Raw genomic sequence first — 12,863 nt, 5'->3', positions numbered from 1 at the left:
GCGTCCTTGCTAGCCCCGATGGACCTGGGAGAGGAGCCGCTGGAGAAGGCGGCGCGCGCCCGCACTGTGAAGGACCCTAACACCTACAAAGTGCTCTCGCTGGTAGGTCAGGCCGGCAAGGCACCCGGGGAGGGCGGGAGGCGGCGGCCACCTGCAGACTCGCTGAACATGGTCAGCACGCGGAGACGGGCAGGCTTTTCTACCGCTTCTCCGCACGCGCTCCGCTGCAGGCGTCTGGACGAGCTCATCACCACAGTGCGCTCTCACTCTCCCTGCGGAACAAGTCACTTTCACGTGTGTTGTTCTTGCTTATTGGGGAAATAGATTCGTAAACAGTGCAGTCTTCAGAAATACAATTCCTCCACCCACAATAACATCCCCCCCCCCCCCGGAGGATGGAGGATTTTTTAACAGGGGAAAATGACCATTCCAAAACGTCTTGGTCTTAGATTGGTATTGGTATTGCAGCAGTATTTTAACTCATTTGGGACCTGACTTTGCTGAGCTGATTCTAGTTTATAAGACTTACTAGAGCTCTTTAGAAAGCACCTTTTTGCTTGCCTTCCTTAGGAATGTCCTAGCAGCTGTCCAGGAAGAAATCCCATCAATAGCAACATCAAGTGAAAAGCGTTGATGATTCTTTGCCCCACTCTGAATTCTAGGCCATAGAGGTTTTATTGCTAACAAAACTCCCCATTGTTCCTGGGGTATTTTGTCATCATGGTTGTAGGATCCAAGGTCAATTGTATGAACTATCTAGCAGTAATTTTCCTTCTGAATCCCTAGTGGAAAGTGCTGGACTAAAGTCGGAAGACCAGGCTGCTTGATGTCTTAGCCATTTTTAGTTTCATGGCTGTAATTAATTAGCCTGCATAACTCTTGTCTTCTCAAGCTTTATTCTGTGGTAAAATTGAGATAATAGCAACTCTTTTACACGTGGCAAAGAATCAGTGTGAAAATTAAGTGGAGCGTTGTTACCTGCGAAAATACATTGAAAACTGTGGGGAGGTGAATGATGTCCCCCCACCAACGATGTTACATTGAAATCGTAGATTTCTACGTATGTTATCCCTTGAGATTTGACTTGGCTTGAGGTCTGAACTGACTCAAAGCTGACACTCTTACATTTCTGAGGTAGTAAATCCCAGGAGGAGATTGCCCATCTTTCTCTGTTGGTGATGCTGGTGGATTCAAACCACCTGAGAGGGATAGCCTTTGCGGTTAGCATCTCAACTTGAGAACTTGGCCACCCTTGTTCAGTACCCTGGAGTTGGAACCGACCTGTAGAGAATCTTCCAGCGGGCTTTCAGAGCAGTCAGTTGTACAGGGAGAGACTGCTGGTCTCTTTCTCCTTATGACCACAGAAGGAGATTGCCTAGCACTCCCTTTTCTGAGTGTAGTTGTTATGTACCTTTGAGTCAGAACTGACGCATAGCTGGCCTTCTAGCAAGTTTTCACAGGTATTAAATTTTACAAGAAGAGATTGTCCATCTTTCTTTCTGTCAAGGAGCAGCTGGTAGATTTGTTCCACATCCCTTGGAACTGGCCACACAACTCCTCACTACTAAGCCATCAGATATCCCTTCTTAAGTACAGTGCATGCTAACTAACATTTAAATGACATTTCCCTCCCGAAGTGTAGTGCACCCTAAAATGTGTCACTTAAATGATGTATATAAACAATGCTGTTGTGGTTACTGTGTACAGTAGCATTGGGACTGACCAATAGCTGCCTCTCCGTCAGGTTTTCAGAGGCAGTTAATCGCTCGGAAGGAGATTGTCCATCATTCTCTCGTGGGGCAGCTGGTGGCCTCGAAACATGTGCCTTCACGGTTGCAGCACTGTGTCTTGCTGCTAGGTCACCAGAGCTCCAGCAATGTTCTTTATAAAGAACATTTTTTTCTGAGTTTTGACATTTCTCCTTTTGTAAGCATTTCCATTTCACTGCCAGCTGCCCTGTAAGTGAAAGATAGGTAGTCCCCTCCCATGTGATTTACAGCCTCACAAAAACCAATGGAGGGAAGCTTTGAGTTTGTTCTGACCCATGGCAATGAGTTGAGTTTATGTTTTAAAAGTGTTGTTAGGTCATGGTTGAGTCAGGGCCAACTTGATGGCGTCCCGCAACTACCACATGGTACTTTGAAGAACCAACACACCTAGACCTAAGGAATACATTGGCAGTTAATGCATATAACCAATATCTGGATATTTAACTAGAATTATTAGGTATAACCAGAAATTTCAAGCCACTTTCTGTTTTCTTCATATATGATATATTTCCCATCATTTATCACTTTAATTATTCTGTGTTGTTGTTGATTGCCTTTGAGTCTAGCACTACTCATAGTGACACTATGAACAAAAGGCCTGACGCCCCTCTATAACTATAGGCATTTATCAAAGTTCATAGAGTTTCCGGAGGCAAGTTATTTAGGGAGTGAATGCCACTCCTGCTTCGAGTTAACATGCATATTGATGAAACCTTATTTATTTTTGCCTGTGTTTTTCCTTTCTAATAGAAAACCTGAGCTTTTTAAGGATAACTTAAATACTTGAGTTTCAGTATTCTTAAGTGCTGATGAATACTTTCAAACACACTATAAGATATTCAGTAATTATTCATAGAATCCATATATAACTGTAAGGTAAACCTATTTCTAAAGATGCTTGTAGTCTTGAGAAATTTTCCACATGTTTAGTTTACAAATCATTGCTATTCGGTTACTTTGAAATCTTCAGTAAACTATCAGCAAAAGGTGCCTTTGGGGTGACCATTACTTTTGACCCCTGCAATTGGCTGGTTGAATAGCATTTTATTAGATTCTGATAATGCAAATCTAGAGAAATTTCACATAGAAATGTCCTAAGACTGGCTTCAAAAGATCAGAAAATCATGACTTTTATATTCCATAGGTGAGTATGTTATTTTTCTAGGCTGTTCTAACAGAAATACCATAAGTGGATGGCTTTAACAACCATAAATTTACTCTCACAGTTGATGAGAATGGAAGCTTAAATCTAGGCTGTCAGCTCTAGAAGAAGACTTTCCCTTTCTTCTGCATCTTGGGGAAAGTCCTAGACTCCTTTCAACATCTGTGGGCCTGACCTTACATAAAGATCTCCCTGTGTCTTAGCACCAGTCATCTTCTGGGTCTAGGAGGTTCTCAGCAAAGGGATCTTCAAGATAAAAAATGATACCAGCCATAGCCCCAAAAAATTATCCTTATATTAGATCAATCCTGTAATCTGAGTAAGGGTATAGAATCTCTTATTAATCCCCTTACAACTAATTGACACAGATCACATCATGTGTTGACTGCATCTTTACATAATTGTCTGATCTTTTATAACTGCAACATTCTGAGCCTCATAACCCAGCCAAACTGCCACATATTTGAAAGGAACACAGTTCAAACTCTGGCAGTAGGATTCTTTGCTTTGACATGAATTGGAAAGAATGCTTGCCTAAAGGCTTTGATTTAATACTACCATCAAAAGCAAGCACCATTAATATACAGGTAAGCACAACATTAATTTGTTATGCTACTGAAACTCCTTATTTAATAAGTTAATGACTGAATGAGGAGTGCAACTTTTCCCCTCCTCTTCATTCTTCCCTTTTCCCACTTCAGTACCCTCCTTCCCCCAGGCCTTCCCCAAATGATGTGCTTCCAGAGGAAATGTCTGGAAACGTAACTTAGCAATTGTCATCAAAGAGTCTGGGACATGTCTTGAGAGGAGTGGCAATTATGGGATTTCTTTTTCAGGTTAAACAGCAGGAGCTTTTCATAAAGCCTGAGTAGTGATTGAACTAATTGCCTCCTGGGGTTGGGGGTAAGACAGATCTTCACTGCTGAGGTGGTCCTTAGTTGCACAGAGATTTCTCTCCCCACTCCCTACCTTGGTTTTTAAACTCATCTTTTTTTCAAGTCTACAAAGACAAGCCTATGAATAGCCTTGCAGAGAGATAGATAGTAAATCACTGGAAACATGATAACTATACCTTTTCCTGAAATTTTCTCAGTTATACATAATGGATGTGAGCTTGTGAGAGCAAATGAAGTGGAGAGAAGCCTGCCCTGCCCTTACTTCTCCCCTGTGTGGTGTCAGATCCTAGCTGGCTGTGTTTTCTAGTGACTTTTGATCCTGGGCCCTGGAAAAGCCAGAAGGGTGAAATAACAGGATTATTTTCTTTGTGCTTCTGTAGATGTGTTTAATACAGGAGCCCTTTCCTTGACTCTAAATCAGGTTTTGAGTTGAAGCATAGACTTCTGTTGTGGTTGGATTTTCTAACTTATTTTAAATGCCCTTGCTCTGCAGCATAGTTTTGAAGGAGTGTGTAAATTGTCAACCATACCGCATGCAGTACAGTTCTCTAGTGATGAATTTTAATGTGCGTTATTTGTGTGTCCTGATGTGTGTGTAAAGGGCTTTGTTTGAGGGTGGTTGTGACTGAAAGGTCCCATCAGCTTCTGATGAGAAGTTCTCAGAAAGTGGCAGGAGGTGCTCATGTTCGTATGAAACATGTATGTAAATTTGTAGCTGTGTTAACTTCTCTCCTTTCCCCCTGGAAACTCATCATTTGATCTCTGGACTTCAGCCTGGAATAAACTCAGGACCATTTTCTGTCCTTCATCAGACTTGGAATTAACATTGCTCTTGGGTTTGTATAATTTAATATTTGTCCAGCCATAGTTATTTGATTTCAAAATAACTAGAGCATCCTCAAGGCTGGAGAAATATCCTGCTTGTCCCATATGGTGTTGGTTTGACATGTTCTGGTAGAATGAATCAACAATTTCTGGGAATCCAGTATACTGTTGTGGTCACTACTGGGTCTAATCCAGCTCCTGACACTCACTGCCAGCTTTTAGTTAGTTGAGTGAATGAATTGTGCTTCTGTTAGCTTGAGTCACATTTGGATTTAGAAAAGGGCAGGATGGGAGGTCTGAATCTACAACTACAAACCCGGTGGAAAATCAGGAATCAGTAAACATACTGCTACTAATAGAGATGACAGACACTTGAATATAAATTCAAGAATAAGACCAAAACTGGGATATTCTTTTATTTGAGTTTAGGGAGGTGGAAGAGACATAGCTTTTGTAAAAACTTCCCAACAAAGGTCATCACATCTAAGCAAAGCCAAACAGGGCCTCTGTGGCAACTTGGATTCGAATTGGGAAGTCAGCCACTGAGAACACTTCGTGTGTCTGAGGGAGCCACTGGTTACAGTCAGGACTCGAGTCACCCAGGTGCAAGCAACCCGAGTGGGGCCTTCCTAGGTGTTCTAATGAGAGCCTCCCTCGCTTTTGTAAAGCTCTTTCTGGTTGGGTGACTTGGTTCTCACACTCCACATTCAGTCTTTGTAAATTTAGTTTCCTCAGTTTCTGTCCCATTTTAAAAACTGAAAGCTGGGACCTGTGTTAGGCTTCTACCAGAAAAGGAAAATACAAATATTTTCACCAAGAGAGAGTGGTAGATAATTGCTTAAATCACACCTTGTCAAAGGTGGATAACTTGCAAGACAGAAAAACAAGGCAGTTCCATGAGTTCCAACCCACGGACTTCACTATCTGTTTCCCTCCACCGTGGGTCCTGTTCTGGTCTTCTTTCCTGCCTCATCACTCTAAGCAGTCTCTTGCACACACCCAAATAAACAAAAAACCCAAGAGGCGAGCACATCCGTTGCCATTGAGTCTAACTCTCCAGTGGGTTTCTGAGGCTGGGAATCTTAATAGGAGACTGCCCTGCTTTGTCTGTCTTCACCAGATTGGCTGGTAGATTCGAACTGCCCACCTTTAGTTATCAGCCCAACACTTGATTTATTGAGCCATGCAGACTCCTTTTTTCTCACACATCCACCTTTTTAACACCTTTCCTGTTTTCTTTCTGTTCCTCTTGTTCAGTTAACGTTCAGTTTAGTTATCACTTCTACCTACCTACCTGGTGGTTCAACAGAGAGAATCTTGGTTATTGATGGAAAGGTTGGCAGTGTGAAGCTACTCAGCATCCCTGTGAGAGAAAGACCTGGAAACAGGCTTCTGTAAAGATTATGGGCAAGAAAACTCTAAGGGAGCAGTTCCGTTCTGTCCCACAGGGTCACTGTGACTTCAGGTTGACTTGACGGTACCTAACAACACACAGTCTTCATTATATGTTGACCACAAGACTCAGGAGAATCTACAGAGGTATAAGAAACCTTATGTATTCTGCGTAATAAACAACCAATGATCTTTTTAGGATGTTTACAGAGTGTTTTCTCTAAAAGCATCTCATTTAACTACTTCCCAGGTATCAGTTATGCAGGTAAATGAAAGTAGTTTTATATCTCATTTGGTTTTGAATTTGATGAATACCATTGCATGATGCTGCTGTAATTTGGAAAAATATCAGCTGTATCCCAACCATATTATGGGCTTTATGGACAAGTCAGAGGACTTAAATCATGATTCATAATTTTTTTTTAATAGAGGAAAAGGCAATTTCAAGTTCCAAACAACTTAGGAACAAATAAGCCCTTGGAATACAACTTGTAATTAGAGATTTGATGTTGGTTAAAATAAACATGTTTCCATGAACTGTAAGATATTCCCTGAACATTAAAAAAAAATACTCCCTGAACAACAAAAATAAAATAAACAAGAAACCTTTTGGTAAATCAGTTCCAGGCAGGACAGAGATTGCTCTTCCAAACCCAAGTCCTGTACAACAAGAACTGATTCCATTTGCTGAGTCAACACGAAAATCCTTTGCATCATATAAGTGCTCTGTTAGATATTTACCAAGACAAAGATACTGGAATTAGAATTCATTTAAGAGGGTTTTTCGAAAGAGTAGCTAGAATGTTAAGCTAAATATTAACTAGAATATTTGTTACCTGAGTATTTTAGCTGTTTGAAGTTCAAGTATAAGAATGAAGACATCAGTGTTTTGTTTTTTTTATCTCATTTTTAGTTTTTAGAAGAAGATTTGGGAGAAAAAGTAGATGGTGAAAGTTTTGATGACTGAAAGGTCACAAGTACTTGATTGTTTTAAGAATGCCATTTTTCAAGTGCAACAGTGAATGAATGGAAATCCAAAGTCTCTGTAAATTTTCTTTGAAATTAATAATAAATTTTAAAAAAGAGTAAAAAAAAAGAATGCCATTTTTCATCTCACTGAACCTCAGCTCTCAAGCGTGTTGCTAGTCAATCTTACTCTACAAGTAAGGCAGTGGGCTCAGCGCAGTTCAGTCAGGTTTCTCCAACAACGTGTATTAAGTCTTGCCTGAGTACTTGTTAAAAGCCTTAGATTCCTGGTCCATAGTCCCAGAGAAAAGAGCTCTGATGGTGCAGTAGTGATGTGCTGCTAACGGAAAGGTCGTTGGTTCAAACCTACCACCCACAGGAGAAAAATGTGGCAGTCTGCCTCTAAAAAGATTGTTGTTGGTGTGTACCATCAAGTTGGAGCTGACTCATAGCTGACCCTCTAGTAGGTTTTTAGAAGCAGTAGATTGCACAGGAGGAGATTTCCTATCTTCCCCCTGTTGGATTTGAACCATGAGCTTTTGGGTTGGCAGCATAACTCCTTACCACTAACTCCCAGTGCTGCCTTGAAAATCCTATGGGGCAGTTCTATCCTGTCTTTAAAGGATTGTTATGAATTAGAATCAAATCAATGGCCGTGAGTTTGGTTATTCATTATAGTTAGAAAATTTGGATTGTGTTCATGAAATCTGCATTATTTTTCTTTAACAAGCATCTCAGATAATTCAAATGCAAGTGGTCCATTTATTGGACTTTAAGAAGTAATGAGTTAAATTTATAGGGGAAAAAAAATCACCCCTGTGATAGGTAGTAAGCTATGGTAATGGTAACTCAGGATTTTCAAATAGAGGTATTTATTCATTACTGAGGCTAATGCTATCATCCATTAGCCTTTTCCATGATGACAAAATGTTCCATTCTGACTCACCAAGCTTTGTATGCCACTGGGATTCCATTTCTCTCTTGTCCGTTCCCGTGTTTGTGTCTGTGTGTATGTATCCAGGTCATTGCTGCTGAGTTGGAGCTGACTCCTAACTGACCCTCCAGCAGGTTTCTAAGGTTCACGTCCTTCTCCTGCGGAGCCACTGGTGGGTTCTGACCCCCAAAGAGGTGTGTCCTTTGGATTAGCAGTGCAACTCCACGTGGACTATGCCACCAGAGCTTCCTGCATATGTGTACATATGTGTATCAGTAAATAGGTGTTCGGAGATCAATAGATACTGATATCATTTGATCGGAAAATATTTCTGATGTGGTGATGTCAAAGACCACTTACATAAGGAGATATCATATGTGTCATTTGATAGTTTAATTATTTAATGCCTTGGTAGAATGCCACATTGTTGTTGTTATTGTTGTTGTTATGTGCTGTTGGGTCACATGCGATTCATAGCGACCCTATGTACAACAGCCCTCAACCCTGCTCTATCCTGTGCCAATCTCACTGTCTCTGGCACACCTACCATCTTTACCCCAGTCACTGAATCAATCCATCTCATCAAGGGTCTTCCTCTCCTGCGCTGTCCCTCCACCCTTCCAAGCATGACATCCCTCTCTAAGGACTGATCCCTCCTTGCAGTATGTCCAAAGTATGTCCGACGAAGCTTCAGAATCCTTGCCTCCAAGGAGCAGCCTGGCCTCACCCTCTCCAGGACAAACCTGTTTGTTTTCTTAGCAGTCCATGGTATATCCAATACTCTTCTCCAGCACCGCAGCTCAAAAGCATCAATTCTCCTTCTATCATCCCTAGTCATTGTCCAGCTCTCTGATGCATAGCAAGTGATTGGAAAGACCATGACCTGTATCAGGTGCAACTTCGGCTCCAGACTGACATCGTTGCTCTTCAGTACTTTAGAGAGGTCTCTAACTGCAGACTTTCCCATCACAATACATTTTTTAATTTCCTGGCTGCTAGTACCAAGAGTGCACTTAAAAAAAATGAGCAGGAAGTGAATGCATTGCTACTATCAGCTTCCAGTGTTGCAAAAATTGTTTTCCTCTTCTTAATCGAGATTTCTTTTCTGCCTATATTTTAAAAAATCGTGAAATAAGGTAAAATAGAATCATGATATTGGAAAGCCATTTAGGAGAGATTGAACAATTGTGAGTAGTGTATATTCCATTAATGAATTGATATTTTTACTACCTTTTATAGAGTTTCACACAAATTTAACTGGAAAATATTCTGCCACAGATACAATTTGGGAGACTTCAAGTTCAAGTTATCTTGGTTTTCAGAAGACTATTCCTGAGAACGTATTATTCCTAAGCCTGGTTTCTTTCCCTTAGGAAGATTTTTGACATTGTTAGTTGGGGTTTTAATTAGCCACCTGGGACCTTCTGGTCTCTTATGGAGGGAGTGAGAGAACACAATTCAAGTAGTTTTGCTTTGTTTTTCTTAATGATGCTATTGTTAGACAAAATAAATACAACTGTTATTATAGGTTCAGTTTTCCTCAGTAGAAGCTTGTACATGAGAATCTTTAAATAGTTTTTGAATAAAATGTTAAAAGCAAGATAATGTGAGTAAGTCAAGCTACTTAAGGCAGAGTTTCTTGAAGTATGGTCTGTGGAAACTTGGGAGGTCCAAGAGCCTTTCAGGGAGATGTGGAAGTCAGCCTATTTAAATATAAATGCTACGATGTTAGGTGAGCATAAACTATCAGCCTTTGAGGCAGCTGAACATGTTTTACTGTTTGTACCACCAGGAATGCCCAGGGGAAGGAGCTGGCGAATGGCTTCTGTAAATATGACAGCCAAACAAACGCCCTTGAGAAGTTATACTCTGTCCATGGAGTTGTTAGGAGTCAAAATTGACTCAACACTAAGTAACAAAATCACAATCATAATAATGGTGGTATTACATTGATGATATAAACCCAAAACTAAATACGTGGTAGAGAGGCAGTGGCATCAGACTCAAGTGGTCTTGCATTTACAGTTATTAGAACAAATAAAAACCAAAACAAATGCAACTTCATGAACTAAAAGGAAATCCTTTATGAAGCAGTATTAAATTTAATCATGTTTTCCTTTTTGTATATTTTTTTTTACAAAATTGGACGTTTATACTAGCACATCAGCTCATAATATTGTTTTCTTCTGGAAAAGTAATTGTGTGAGTGAGTTACCAGCTCTACTAGCTGGTGACTGCAGTTGTTTTTTTCATGCATCACTGTTTTTCACTTAAAAGAATGACCCACAAATTTGTTAATAGGGACTTTGCACATGTTTTTTTCCCCTAAAAAATGAATTGTTACCTCAAGGAAAACAAATGATGGCGTCTGCTGCCATTGACCAAAAAATCTAAACTTTCTTGCAAAATTTGGAATTTTGTGTAGCTGATTTCAGTAATTCTGAGCTTAACAGCTTTCTGTTCCTTAAAGACTTTTTCAGTGAAATCAGTGGAACTTGTAATGAATATGATTTTTGATGTTGTGTGATGACCTGCATTTGGAAGATCTGCATAACTCAATGAACCAACAGTTTCCAAATGACCAATGATATTACACATTTTGTATAAGTTCCACTTAACGTGCCAGGCAAGTCTAGGTTTTAGTATGAAAGAGTATGAAAAGCTCATGAATACAGTTTCAGGTTTGATGTTGTAGTTTACTTTTAAGAGACAGTTGTTGTTTATTTCCCTTGAGTCAAGTATGACTCACAGTGACCCTGTGAACAACAGATCAGAATTCTGTCTTATCCTATATCATCCTCACCGTTTCTGATACACTTGAGCCGGTTGCTGCAGTCACCGTGTCAATCCATCTCGATGAGGATATTTCTCTCATTCACTGACCCTCTACTATTCCAAGCATGATATCATTTTCCAAGGAATAGTGTCTTCTAGAAGCATGTCCAAAATATACGAAGCTTTGCTATCCTTGCCTCTAGGTACTACTTTGGCTGGACCTTTCCCATGACATACATATTCATTGTTTTGGCAGCCCATGGGACATTCAGGATTCTTCTCCAGAACCACAGCTCAATTAATTCTTCTCTAAGGGACTGCCACTTGTTAAATTTGTGTGTAATTTTAGGAAAGAATTCCCACAATTAACCTGAAAAGACTTCTTGGGGTCTGAAATAATTTTTTAAAATATAAAGGGTGCTGTGACCAAGAACACTGTGAGTTGTACTCAGTTCAGCAGCACCTAACAACAACATCTTGAGTTGACCAGCATGACTCCTTACCATCTAGACTACCAGAGAGATTAAAAAAAAATCATGGCTCAAAGAAATTTTATGGTTCCAAAGATCACGAAGATGAATAATTAAGTTAATTGCATTATTACCATTGATTATAGCATAAATTTAAAGTTAGATGATGTTGTTGTTGTTATGTGCTGTCGAGTTACCTGCAACTCACAGAGACCCTATATACAACTGCCCTATACTCTGCTCTGTCCTGTGCTAATTTTACTGTCTCCAACACACCTACCCTATTATCCCAGTCACTGAATCAGTCTGTCTCATCGAGGGTCTTCCTCTCCTGTGCTGTCCCTCCACCCTTCCAAGCATGATGTCCCTCTCCAAGGACTGATCCCTCGTTGCATCATGCCCGAAGTATGTCAGATGAAGCTCAGAATCTTTGCTTCCAAGGAGCAGGCTGGCTTTACCCTAAGACAAACTTTGTTTGTTCGCTTAGCAGTCCATGGTATTTTCAAAACACTTCTCCAGCACTACAGCTCAAAGGCATCAATTCTTCTATCATTCCTGTTGTTATTAAGTGCCATTAAGTCATAGATGACTCATAGCAACTCTATGAATGAAAGACCTGGACACTTTCCTTGTTTCTCCAAGTTCATAGGGTTTCTGGAGGAAAAATATTTTGGAAGTGGATGCCACTCTTGCTTCCAAGCTTGTTTTAATTTGGGAACTCCAACAAACATTGTCCACCATTGGTAACCATTATCACATTTGACACATCAGGGTCACAGTGTTCAGCATCACAGAAACCACGAGTTACCTCTGTACAGCAAATGGACAGACCAGTGCTATACCATTTAGAAGAATGTTTGACCAAAACTAATTAAAACCAGGCCTGAGCACCACAGATTAAAATCATCCACCTTTGGCTTGGTAGCATCACGTTCTGTCCATTAGGCCAACTAAACTCTGTGTTCTTATTCAAACCATGGTACTGATATCTCACTGACTGAAATAGGCAGTAACTTCGAGTTAATAGTAACTAAGTGTTAAGTTTCTTAACTTTTGTCTTTCACAACTCGGAAGAGATAATAAAGACCAAATTAGAGGACTTGGGGGAGAATTAATTTAGATAATGTGAATTCCTTACTTGGTGGAAGATCTGGCAACAATCTGCGATATGCAGATGACACAACCCTGCTTGCTGAAACTGAGGAGGATCTGAAGCGCTTGCTGCAGAGGGTCAAGGATTGCAACCTCCAGTATGAATTGAGGCTCAATGTCAAGAAGAGAAAGATTCTCCCCACTGGGCCAATTGGCAGTATCAGGATAGATGGTGAAGAGATTGAGAGTGTTCACAGCTTCAGTTTGCTTGGCTCCAGGAGCCAGGAAATTGGAAGACATATTGCCATGGGAAAGTCTTCTGTTAGGGACCTCTCCAAAGTACTGAAGAGCAATGGTGCCTCTCTGGAGACTAAGGTACACCTGATACAGGCCATGGTCTTTGCTAATACTTGTTATGCATCAGAGAGTTGGAACAATGACTAAGGAGGATAGAAGGAGAATTGATGCCTTTGAGCTGTGGTGCTGGAGAAGAGTATTGAGGGTACCATGGAGTGCTAGGAAAACAAACAGATTCATCCTTGAAAGGGTCAAACTGGGATGCTCCTTGGAGGCAAGGATTCT

At 40.5% G+C, this 12,863-nt stretch overlaps 1 protein-coding gene across 1 annotated transcript in view; it reads left to right on the top strand.

The window, feature by feature from the left end:
* Window positions 1–6: 6 nt before the first annotated feature.
* Window positions 7–12,863, top strand: part of ENPP1 (ectonucleotide pyrophosphatase/phosphodiesterase 1) — a 116,771-nt gene continuing 103,914 nt past the window's right edge. The window contains exon 1 of the mRNA XM_006884988.1: window positions 7–102. Within this exon, the coding sequence (XP_006885050.1) occupies window positions 19–102 (84 nt within the window). The 5' untranslated portion in view covers window positions 7–18. The remainder of the gene's footprint in view (window positions 103–12,863) is intronic.

Source organism: Elephantulus edwardii, unplaced genomic scaffold (genome assembly GCF_000299155.1).
Source record: "Elephantulus edwardii isolate Elephantulus edwardi_28Jun2011 unplaced genomic scaffold, EleEdw1.0 scaffold00039, whole genome shotgun sequence".
NCBI lineage: Eukaryota > Metazoa > Chordata > Mammalia > Macroscelidea > Macroscelididae > Elephantulus > Elephantulus edwardii.
Note: the sequence above shows the minus strand (reverse complement) of the source record. Positions and strands in the feature narration are given on the sequence as shown.